General features: G+C 35.8%; 2 protein-coding genes across 2 annotated transcripts; both read right to left on the minus strand.

Moving 5' to 3' along the window:
* Positions 1–3,094: 3,094 nt before the first annotated feature.
* Positions 3,095–4,051, minus strand: LOC113190331 (olfactory receptor 6C4-like). Its single transcript, XM_026399549.2, has one exon. It carries the CDS (start codon positions 4,049–4,051, stop codon positions 3,095–3,097), a length of 957 nt encoding a protein of 318 aa, XP_026255334.2.
* Positions 4,052–11,728: 7,677 nt separating this feature from the next.
* LOC113190332 (olfactory receptor 6C4-like) lies at positions 11,729–12,685 on the minus strand. The gene has a single exon (XM_026399550.2). It carries the CDS (start codon positions 12,683–12,685, stop codon positions 11,729–11,731), a length of 957 nt encoding a protein of 318 aa, XP_026255335.2.
* Positions 12,686–13,234: the final 549 nt, after the last annotated feature.

The following is a 13,234-nucleotide window of genomic DNA, read 5'->3' on the forward strand; positions in this document are numbered from 1 at the left end:
ACAGTTTGTAGTGATGTGCCCTATCTTTCTTGACACAATAATCAATTTTTTCCATTGCATTTTCTCTAGTGAGTTCTACTAAAAGTTTGATAAAATTTAATAATCATTTAAAAGAATGAATTTTTTTCCTTTTTGTTTTCTATTTAATTATTTAATTTACAAGTTTATGTTTATACAAGCTTCCATGCCTACTTTGTATTTAACTTCCTTTTCTTATTTTAAAAGTTAAAAGCATAAATAGTTCATTTTATACTTTCTTCTTTTTAAATAACTATTACTTTAAATTATAGTCCAGATATATTTGTAAGTTCTCCTGTAATTTTTTGCAACATATTTTTTAATGAAATTTAGACAGTTGTTAATATCCAAATATTGATAACCCACTAGATTAATTGTTGTTATTGATTTCTTATTTAATTTAGTTGTGATTGGAGAACATATTCTGCATATTTTCAAGATTTATTTTATAACCCACTATCTCACCCCAGTAAGATTGGCAGCCATTAGAAAGTCAAACAACAATAAGTGCTGGAGAGGATGCAGGGAAAAGGGCACTCTTGTTCATTGCTGGTGGGACTGCAAATTGGTGCAGCCAATTTGGAAAGCAGTATGGAGATTTCTTGGAAAGCTGGGAATGGAACCACCATTTGACCCAGCTATTCCCCTTCTCGGTCTATTCCCCAAAGACCTAATAAGAGCATGCTACAGGGACACTGCTACATCGATGTTCATAGCAGCACAATTCACGATAGCAAGATTGTGGAATCAGCCTAGATGCCCTTCAATAGATGAATGGATAAAAAAATGTGGCATTTATACACAATGGAGTATTACTCTGCATTAAGAAATGACAAAATCATAGAATTTGGAGGGAAATGGATGGCATTAGAGCAGATTATGCTAAGTGAAGCTAGTCAATCTTTAAAAAATAAATACCAAATGACCCCTTTGATATAAGGGGAGTAAACAAGGACAGGGTAGGGACGAAAGTTTGAGAAGAAGATTTACATTAAACAGGGATGAGAGGTGGGAGGGAAAGGGAGTGAGAAGGGAAACCGCATGGAAATGGAAGGTGATCCTCAGGGTTATACAAAATGACATATAAGAGGAAAGGAGGGGTAAGACAAGATAATACAAATCGAAGAAATGATTTACAGTAGAAGGGGTAGAGAGAGAAAAGGGGAGGGGAGGGGAGGGGAGGGGGGATAGTAGAGAATAGGACAGCAGAATACATCAGACACTAGAAAGGCAATTTGTCAATCAATGGAAGGGTAACTGATGTGATACAGCAATCTGTATACGGGGTAAAATTGGGAGTTCATAACCCACTTGAATCAAACTGTGAAATATGATGTATTAAGAACCATGTAATGTTTTGAACGACCAACAATAAAAAAAAAAGAAAAAGAAAAAAAAATAAAATATATCTTGGTGACATTCCCATAAGCCCATAAAACAATGTGTATTCAGCAATGTGAAATATAATTGTGATTATCAATTAAATCCACTTAGTCAAGAGAGTTGTACAAATATTCGATACTCTTACTAATGTTCTTGTGCTGGGGAATTGAACACAGTGCCTTTTACATGGTAAGCAAATGCTCTATAACTGATATAACTGAGTTGTATGCCAATCTTTATTGTTTTGGAGACAGATTCTCCTTAAGTTGCTCAGGCTAAACTTAATTTCTGATCCTCCCACCTCAACCTCCCAAGAAACTGGGGTTATAGGTGTGCACTACCCAGCCTGATGTACCCTTAATTATTTAATTCCTTTATTTTATAAATTAACTTACTAACCCGTTTAAAAACACCTTGTTATGAATTCTCTTTTATTTGATATTACTATACTCACATAAGTTTTCTTTTGACTAGTTTTTGTGTTCCTTTCATTGTAACCTCTGTCTCACTACATGTTTCGAATTTATGCTTTTAATCAATACTGAAGTTTTCCTTTACACCCAATTTGTAACCTCTGCCTTTTAATTGGTGTGCTTAATCCATTTACACATAATGCCATTGTCATAAAAGTAGCTTTAACTCTATTATCTACATGTTTCCACTTGGACCCTCTATTTTATAGTCATTCTATTCTTCTTTCCGATCTTATTTTAAATTGAGAATTTTGATATTCCATTCTAATCAGCTTGATTGCCTTTTAAAATATTGTGTCGAGGTCTCCTTGGTAAATAATGAACTCTACTCATCTATTATATTTTGACATCTTTGAGGTCCAATTTTCTTGGTGAACAGATTTAAATCCCTGTGAAATTACCACCACAATAAATATAATGAAAATGTATGTCTACCCCCAAATTTACTAGTGTCTTGTTATGATTATTTCATTTTCTTTGTTGGTTCTTTGTCTATAACAAACTACATTTTGTCACTCCAATTTGCTTCTTCTACAGAGACAGAGTTTATTTAAATTGCATTAGGGGGCACCAGATAATGGGGCACCAGATATTGTCCTTCATCTTTAAGTCTTCAGGTACTGAAATCAGTCTTGAAAAACATCAAAGTCAATGGGAACTTTCACTTCTAGCTAGAGATGTTTATGTGCCTTCATCACAGTGGGAACTGGAACTATGATTACTTCTATGTATATACAGAATAGTCAGTATTAAAAACAATTGTATGAATATTTTATGTAATTTATTGCTAGCACTCCAGCTATGTAGATATAAATTTCCTTTAAAATACATGTCACATCTGTCCTTGAATCATTTCGATATTCTTAATACTAATGATTTTCCTTCTGTCCACTTGTTCTTACCGCAATTACATGCTTGAAACCACATCTTTCCACTTTTAAGATTTCTCATGCAACAAATAAAGTTATGCGTATGTGGTTGTCCATTAAAACTCTTTATGTTCTACTGATTTAAAACTGATAAAAAGGTTTAGGAAGATACTGTCATTTCAATTTAAGGACTCTTAGAGCTTTCAGACTGAATTATTGGATAAATTAGCCCTTATTTTAAAAATAAAAAAGTAGAACGTGAAAAACTGACATATTAGGAGGTTTGTGTAGAAGACATGAATTAGAATTTATGTTCAAAGTAGAAGGGATTCCCCCTCTGAGATTGTGGTTCTATTTCTGCAATTTCACCCTGGACAGAGCATCCCTCAGAGCCTGGTGGACCTGCTTGTTGTGCAGGGTGTAAATCACAGGGTTCAGCAATGGGGTCACCACTGTGTTCACAAGAGCAGCCTCTTTGTTGGAGTCCAGCCTGCTCGCTTGGTTTGGTTTTATATATATGAAGACACAACTGACATACATCAGTGAGAGGACCAAGAGGTGAGAAGAGCAGGTGGAGAAAGCTCTTTGTCGCTCCTTGGCTGATGGAAGACTCATGATTGTGACTACTATGTTGCTATATGCAATGATGGTTATCAGCAGGGATGAGCCAAGGACGAAAAAAGCAAGGTTGAAGAACAATATTTCAATAGATCTGGTGTCAGAACAGGAGAGATTTGTCAGAGGTCCAAAATCACAGAAAAAGTGGGGGATGACATTGGGGCCACAGAAGGTTAACTGGGAAAGCATTGCAACTGGGACCACCATGAAGAAGAACCCCAAAGCTAAGCAGGAAGCGACCAGAAGGTAACACATCCTTGGGCTCATGATAGTGGGATAATGCAAAGGTTTGCAAATAGCCAGGTATCGGTCCAGGGATAACACAGACAGAAGAAAGAATACGGTTGCTCCAAGGAAAAGACAGATGAAATCTTGTGTGAAGCAGGCAGCAAAGGAAATTGTTTGTCTCCCTGACAGAAAGATGGTCAGCAATTTTGGAATAACTGAGGTTATAGAGCAGCACTCTATAAAGGAGTAATTGCTGAGGAAGAAGTACATAGGTGTCTGGAGACGATGGTCTGCCCAGATTATTGTGATTATGAGCATGTTTCCCATGATGGAGGTCAGATATGCAAGCAAGTGCACCAGGAAGAAGAGGTGACCCAGGTGCTGGACTGCAGGAAACCCCTCCAGAATGAACTCATACACTGTTGTCCTGTTCCTTTGTTCCCCCTCCACCAGCTTTTCCATTTCTTCAATCACCTGTTGTTGTTGAGCTATTTTGCATTGTCATGAAGAACATGTAAAATAACCAGGCATGGCAATTAGGCTTATTAATTATTTTAAAACATTGTAATTAATATGTTGATTTTTGTCCATTGTTATGCAAAAATAAGTTAATCTCTGACAATCTTTATATGCATGCATCCTTCCTGACCAAGTAAGAACTGTTCATGTAGCTCCCCATTCTCTAAAGAATAGTGTTTTACTAACAATATTAGTATTTTTCTACATAGTTAATAGCTGAGTTGGAAAAAAGTTCATCTCTTTAGTTATATACTTGATCATGCAATATATTTCTGGTAAGATAGCACATCATGCAGCCCCCAAATCAACATCATGAAAGGAAAATTATAACTTAAAACGAACTGAGGCAATGAGTATAGTTCTATGGTAGAAGGTTATTCTACCATGTGTGAAGCCCTGGGTTTGATGTCTAGCACCACAGAGAACAAACAGTATGCAATCATGGTCATGGAAATCTGCCATCACCCTAAAATATTGCTTTATTCCATCTTACTGTTTGTTTATTTTCATATTAGGGGGCCATAATATTGTTAATAGAAGAACTTTCTGAGTTTCCAACTGTAGCCCTCTGAAAATTTAGTTTCAGAAGTCACATACCTTCTCTAATCAGATTGTTGGGGATTCAACCCAAGCCATTTGTTTTAGATCCTTCAATACATCAGTAAAAGCTAAGTATTTTATCCTTACCTCAGTCTACAGGAGAATTTCTATCTTCTGATTTTTCCAGTTCATGTATTTATGAAATACCTACCCCCCAAACAATTAAGTAAATAAAAAACCCACAAAGAATTACATGACTCGACTCCAGCAATTATTCTCAGACGTCTTCTTCCTCATGTTATTTACACAGTACAATAAATAATCCCTCAGTTTTTAATATATATATATATATAGTTAATTTTGTGTATATATATATATATATATATACACACATATACACACACATATATTAGTTGTAGGTAGACACAATACCTTTGTTTAAATTATACTTAGTCCTGAGAATCAAACTGAGGAACTCACTCATGTTAGGTGTAACGTGCTCTCTACTGCTGAGCCACAATCCCAGCCCCAATTTTTGCCTTTAAAATTCATAAAATTCTCTTTTGTGAGCCTTTGTCATTCTGGTCAGCTAGTATTCCCAGATCTCAGAACTAGCTGGCTGACTTAACCAAATGAAATACTTCCACATTTTTAGTGTGAGAAAAAAACTACTTCAGTTAACAAGGAATGAATGGCAAGATTCTCCAATACACAAAATCCACATACTCACCACAGGAAGCTCACAGTAAACAGACCTATATTCTGCTCTTTTTTTTTGCTCTTCCAAAGAAACTAAAATGCTGATTTCAGCAGATGAAATGTAAATGAATAAACATTTGAATTTTACATGTCCTTAATTTGCCTCAGTGAAAATTCAACATGTGGATCACCTCTGCTGATCATCTTTCACTGAATTCACTTTCCAAGACTGGGATCAACCATAGTGATGGCTCAGGGGAAACCTTGCCTGATGAGATCCTGAAGAGGAAAGAAAAACACATATTTCCTAAATGTTCTGCTGGAACTTGGGAGCGAGTTTGTTTGGAAATCCAAAAGCTTTCATACCCTCCTTGCATCCTCAGTCCCCCCAGCCTTCCATCCTGTTCCTGCTCTTGCATCAGTTTCCCAGGCAGGACATCCTACTTTGGGGGCATATGAATACTCAAGGACAGGATGGAGACAACAGATTCCTCATATAGTGTTTCTCTAACATGCAATAGGTTTGCCAGTCCTCCACTTCTCCAGACTGGGCAGGATACCTGCACACACTGGGAGCAGAATGAAAAGGGTAGGAATTCACCCCAACATATGTGTAGCCTTGTACTGTCTCTTGACACCAGTCAGGATCCACTAGGAACAGTGGGCAGTGCCAAGACACAACAGACATCATTAGGAGAAGATGGAACAAACACACCTAGAGACCAATGTCCCTGGAAGATCCCTGGTGGGTGGGAGAGATCCCTAACAGGCATGTTGTGAATAGTCCATTATTACTACTACTCTCTCATCATTTCGCATGAAATTAATATGGACCAAATATTTGTCTGAGTTGATCTTTATGAAAATCTTTAAAAGTGGGATACATCTAATCTCCCCAGGGTTTATAAAGTCCCAAACTTCACCATGTTGCTAAGGTGAGGATAAAAGTTCAAGTGTGGAAACTGAACCCCTGCACAGCAGTAATGAAGTGGAGTTCCCCCTACTCTGCCAAAGCAATGTCAATGAAAGTCAGATAAAGCATGAGGTTTCATTGGGTGTCAGAGTGTCAGAATACCCCAAATGCCTAATTTCAGTTGAAAATCATTTTCCATACCAAGAACCTGGAGGATCTCATATTTAATTTAGAAAGATAATCAATAGACACCAACATCGATATGACAGGAGTAATTTGAAGCAAGAATTTGAAGCGACCATCTTAAAAATGCCTCATTGAATTACAAACAGAATGAAACAATTTTTTTTAAATAGAAACTCTCAGGAAGCAAATAGTTTCAGTTAAGGATCAGAAGCAATAAAAAGAATCAAATAAAAATTCTGAAATTGAAAAATATATTAAATGAGAGTTTAAAATTCAACTGATAGGCTCAACAATGGAGTTGAGGAAATGGGAAAATAAATGAACTAGAAGGTAGAACCATGGAACCTAAACTCAACAAAAGGAACATAAGACACACACACACAAAAAAAGAAAAGTAAATAATCTCATGTATCTAGGGACAAAATGTCCAACATTGATGTTGCTGGAGTCTGGAGTCCTGAACACAGGAAAAACAGGTGGAAGTTTTTCCCAAATTTTGCATATGACATAACCCATTCAAGGAGGTACATGAACCCCAAATAGAATAAAACCAAAGTATCCAAACTAAGACAAAATGCAAACATTTGATGATCAAAGACAACAATATTTTAATGTTGCAAAAGGAAACAGCACACTTTCTAAGTGGAAAAGAAATTCAAATTGTGATGGATTTCTCATCAAAAACCATGGAGTTCAGAAAGAAATTTCTGTATATAGACTCCTGTGTCCAGAATCTTATATAAAGTGAAAACATTCTCCAGGAATGAAGTATAAATTAAGATATTCTCAGATAAAGGAAAAATAAGAATCTATCACTAGCATGCTTAACCAAAAAGAATGGCCAAAGGAAGTTCCCTAAACAAAAATAAATAATATGTAAAAAAAATCACTAAACTAGCTATACAAAATGATACACTTAAAAGTGCTATAGATAAATAAAAATACAAATCTAGGAAAAAAGAAAAGAAAACAAGGAAATTTCCAGGCATGGTGGCACACATCTGTAATCTCAGTGGCTGGGGAAGATGAGGCATGAGGATCATGAGTTCAAAGCTAGCCTCAGCAATGTTGAGTCAATAATCAATTAAGTGAGACACCGTTAAATAAAATAAAAAATAGGGCTGGGGATGTGACTCAGTGGTTGAGTGCCCCTGGGTTCAATTTCCAGTGTCAAAAAAAGAAAAAAAAATCCTACACTGTCTCAATTAATGTAATTCATAAACATTTATTCCTGCTGTATTTCTATTATTATTTTTAATACTTACCAAATATTTTCTTAATATGATATACAGTAGTCACATCTGGAATTTTCTTTGCAGGAAGGTATTTTTTCTTTAATAATTTTTAATTGGTGCATTATAGTTGGACATATTGATGGGACTTGTTGTTACATATTCACACATGCACATAACAACAATATAATTTGGACAATATCACTTCCAGCACTTTCTGCATCCCTCATTGAAACTCACTCCTTGATCTCTTTTCTCCACTAATCCCTTTGATCCACCCCGCTTTGTTTTTTCTTTTTTCTCTGTTGTTTTCACATCTGAGAGAAAACATATGACCTTTAAATTTCTGAGTTTGACTTATTTCGATTAATGTGATGATATCTAGTCCCATCATTCATCCTGCAAATGCCATTATTTGTTTTTTTTTTTTTAAGTCCGTATAAAGCTCCATTGTGTAGACATACCACATTCTCTTTATCCATTTATCCAATGATGGTCATCTAATCTGGTTCCAGAATTTTTCTACTGTGCTATAAACATGGGTATGTATATATCACTGTAGTATGCTGACTGTAAATCTTTAGGATGAATACCAAGGAGTTATATGGCTGGGTCATAAGATGGTTCCATGCCTAGTCTTTGATGAGACTCCATACTGATTTCCTAGTTGTTGTAATAATTTACTGTCCCACCAACAGTGTGAAAATATTTCTTTTCCTGCACATCCTCTCCATCATTTATTAGTATCTGTATTCTCAATGACTGCTATTCTGACTGGTGTGAGATGAAATCTCAGTGTTGTTTTGATTTGCATTTCTCTAACTATTAATGATGTTGAGCTATTTTTCATGTATTTGTTTACCATTTGTATGCCTTATTTTGAGAAGTAGATGTTCAATTCATTTGCCCATTTATTAATTGTGTTATTTGAATTTTTGTTGTAAAGGTTTTTGAGCTCTTTATGTATTCTAGATATTTAATCCTCTGTGAGAAGAGTAGCTGGCTAAGACTTTCTCCCATTCCTTGGGTTCTCTTTTCATGTTTCTAATTGTTTTCTTTGCTGTGGACGAGATTTTTAATTTAATTGTATATAATTTATTAACTCTTAGCATTATTTAGTGAGCTTTTGGGGCCCTATTAAGATGGTTGTTGTTTGTATCTAAAAGTTGGAGCATTGACCTCACATTTTCTTCTAGAAGTTGCATAGTTTCTGGTCTATGCCAAGGTCCTGGATCCATTTTGAGTTGATTTTTGTGCAGGATGAGAGACAAGGTTCTAGTTTCATTCTTCTATATATGGACAACCAGTTGTCCCAGCACCATTTGTTTAAAAGGCTGTCTTTTCTCCAAAGTATGTTTTTGGGAACTTTGTCAAGGATCAGATGACTGTGTATGTGTGGGTTTTGTCTCTGTGTCTTCAGTATGGTTGGTCAATGTGTCTGTTTTTATGCCAGAAGCATGCATGCGCTTTTTGTTACTCTAGCTGTGTTAAATAATTTAAAGATATTCATTGCTTTTCTGGCTTAATATTGTTTAGCCCATGACCAGCACTGGCTTCATAAATGAAGGTTTGAAACATGAGAAATCTCTAGGGAGTTTTGAATTAAAGAGACAAGACTCTAATTACCTTGAAACCAGCTCCAGGACAGCTCCTCCTAGCTCCAGCCTCCAGCCACCTATTATGGTAGCTAGTTTACTGAAAAAGCTAGCAATAGAGAGAGAAATCGCCAGGGAGTGGACTTTTATTGGGAAACAAAAAATTCTGGGGAAATTCCATGCCTACTTTGTATTTACCTTCCTTTTCTTACCTTTAAAAGTTAAAAACATAAATAATATATCTTATACTTTCTTCTTTTTAAATAACTATTACTTTAAATTATAGTCCAGAAAATCGGTAAGTTCTACTGTAATTTTTTTTTGCAGCATATTTTCCAATGAAATTTAGAGGGTTGTTAATATCCAAATATTGATAATCCTCTAGATTAATTATTGTTATTAATTTCTTATTTAATTTAGTTGTGATTGGAGAACATATTCTCCATATTTTCAGGCCTTCAAAATATTTCAAGATACCCACTATGAAATATATCTTGGTGACATTCCCATATCCCATAAAAATAATGTGTATTCTGCAATGTGAAATATAATTGTGATTATCAATTAAATCCTCTTAGTCAAGAGAGTTGTACAAATCTTCAATACCTTTACTAATATTTTTGTGGTTTTCACTATAAATTACTGAATCAGTGATGTTAACACCTCTATCAATGGCTATGGATATTTTTTATTTCTACTTTTAATTCTTCCAATTTCTCTTTCAAGTATATTTAAGCTGTATCATTATGTACATGTGTGTGTGTGTGTGTGTGTGTGTGTGAGAGAGAGAGAGAGAGAGAGAGAGAGAGAGAGAGAGAGATTGATTTTGTATCCTGTGTTTTTTGAACACAGAGACATGTACATGTTAAGCAAATGCTCTATAACTCAGTTGTAGGCCAATATTTATTATTTTAGTTTTTTTTTTATTTTTTATTTTTCGACAGACACAACTTCTTTGTTTGTATGTGGCCCCACGCATGCCAGGCGAGCGTGCTACCACTTGAACCACATCCCCAGCCCCTATTATTTTACTTTTGAGACAAATTCTCCTTAAGTTGCTCAGGCTAGTCTTAATTTCTGATCCTTCAACCTCAACCTCCCAAGAAGCTGGGGTGATAGGTGTGCACCACCCAGCCTGGCTCATTATTATGTACCCTTGGTTATTTAACTCCTTTATTTTATATATTAACCTACTAACCTGTATAAAAAGCCCTTGTTATGAATTTTCTTTTATTTGTTATTACTATACTCATATCAGGTTTCTTTTGACTGGTTTTGTGTTCCTTTCATTTTAACCTCTGTCTCATACATATTTCAATATTATGCTTTTAATCAATACTGAAGTTCTCCTTTACACCCAGTATTATAACCTCTGCCTTTTAATTGGTGTGCTTAATCCATTTACACTTAATGCCATTGTCATAAAAGTAGCTTTAACTCTATTATCTACATGTTTCCACTTGTACTCTCTATTTTGCAGTCATTTGATTCTTCTTTCCTATCTTATTTTGAATTGAGAATTTTGATATTCCATTCTAATCAGCTTGAGTGCCTTTTAAAATATTTTGTTGAGGTCTCCTAGGTAAATAATGAACTCTACTCATCTATTATATTTTGACATCCTTGAGGCCCAGGTGTCTAGGTGAACAGATTTAAACCCCTGTGAAATTACCACCACAATAAATATAATGAAAATATATGTCAACCCCAAAATTCACTAATATCTCATTGTGAGGATTCCATTTTCTTTGTTGGTTCTCTGTCTATAACAAACTACATTTTGCTTCTTCTGCAGAGTTTTTCTAAATTGCATTACTAGGCACCAGATATTGTCCTTCATCTTTAAGTCTTAGGTACTGAAATCAGTCTTGAAAAACAACAAAATCGATGGGAACTTTCAGGTCAAGCTAGAGACATTTATATGCCTTCATCACTTGGGAACTGGAACTGTGATAATTTCTATGTATATACAGAATAGTTAGTATTGAAAACAATTGTATGAGTATTTTATGTAATTTATTGCTAGCGCGAAAGTTATGCAGGTATAAATTTCCTTCAAAATACATGTTACATCTGTCCTTGAATCATTTCGATATTCTTAATACTAATGATTTTCCTTCTGTCCACTTGTTCTTACCACAATTACATACTTGAAACCACATCTTTCCACTTTTAAGATTTCTCATGCAACAAATAAAGTCATGCATATGTGGTTGTCCATTAAAACTCTTTAAGTTCTACTGATTTAAAACTGATAAAAAGGTTTAGGAAGATACTGTCATTTCAATGTAAGGACTATTAGAGCTTTCAGACTGGATTATTGGATAAATTAGCCCTTCCTTTAAAAATAAAGAAGTAGAACGTAACAAACTGACATATTAGGAGATTTGTGTAGAAGACATGAATTAGAATTTATGTTCGAAGTAGAAGGGATTCCCCCTCTGAGATTGTGGTTCTATTTCTGCAATTTCACCCTGGACAGAGCATCCCTCAGAGCCTGGTGTACCTGCTTGTTGCGCAGGGTGTAAATCAAAGGATTCAGCAATGGGGTCACCACTGTGTTCACAAGAGCAGCCTCCCTGTTGGAGTCCAGCCTGCTTGCTTGGTTTGGTTTCACATATATGAAGACACAACTGACATACATCAGTGAGAGGACCAAGAGGTGAGAAGAGCAGGTGGAGAAAGCTCTTTGTCGCTCCTTGACTGATGGAAGACGCATGATTGTGACTACTATGTTGCTGTATGCAATGATGGTTATCACCAGGGATGAGCCAAGGACGAAAAAAGCAAGGTTGAAGAACAATATTTCAATAGATCTGGTGTCAGAACAGGAGAGATTTGTCAGAGGTCCAAAATCACAGAAAAAGTGGGGGATGACATTGGGGCCACAGAAGGTTAACTGGGAAAGCATTGCAACTGGGACCACCATGAAGAAGAACCCCAAAGCTAAGCAGGAAGCGACCAGAAGGTAACACATCCTTGGGTTCATGATAGTGGGATAATGCAAAGGTTTGCAAATGGCCAGGTATCTGTCCAGGGATAACACAGACAGAAGGAAGAATACAGTTGCTCCCAGGAAAAGAAAGATGAAGTCTTGTGTGAAGCAGGCAGCAAAGGAAATTGTTTGTCTCCCTGACAGAAAGATGGTCAGCAATTTTGGAATAACTGTGGTTATAAAGCAGCACTCTATAAAGGAGAAATTGCTGAGGAAGAAGTACATAGGTGTCTGGAGACGATGGTCTGCCCAGATTATTGTGATTATGAGCATGTTTCCCATGATGGAGATCAGATAAGCAAGTAAGTGCACCAGGAAGAAGAGGTGACCCAGGTGTTGCACTGCAGGAAACCCCTCCAGAATGAACTCATGCACTGTTGTCCTGTTCCTTTGTTCCCCCTCCACCAGCTTTTCCATTTCTTCAATCACCTGTTGTTGAGCTATTTTGCAGTGTCATGACTGAAGAATGAAGAACAAGTAAAATAACCAGGCATGGCAATTAGGCTTATGAATTCTTTTAAAACATTGTATTTAATATGGTGATGTTTGCCCTCTGTGAAGTAAAAATAAGTTATTTTAATCTCTGACTATCTTTATATACATGCATCCTTCCTGGACAAGTTAGAACTGTTCATGTAGCTCCCCATTTTCATAAAGAATAGTGTGCTTCTAATAATATTTGTATTTTTCTACATAGTTTATAGCTGAGTGGGAAAAAGTACATCTCTTTAGTTATATAGGTGATCATGCAAAATATTTCTGATAAGATAGCACATCATGTAGCCACAAAATCAACATTGTGAAAGGAAAATTATAATTTAAAATGAACTGAGGCGAGAGTGTAGTTTTATGGTAGAAGGTTTTTCTAGCACGTGTGAAGCCCTGGGTTTGATGTCCAGCACCATAGCAAGCGAACATTATGCACTCATGGTCATGGAAGTCTGCCATCACCCTAAAATATAGCTT

This window comes from Urocitellus parryii, chromosome 5, assembly GCF_045843805.1.
Source record: "Urocitellus parryii isolate mUroPar1 chromosome 5, mUroPar1.hap1, whole genome shotgun sequence".
NCBI lineage: Eukaryota > Metazoa > Chordata > Mammalia > Rodentia > Sciuridae > Urocitellus > Urocitellus parryii.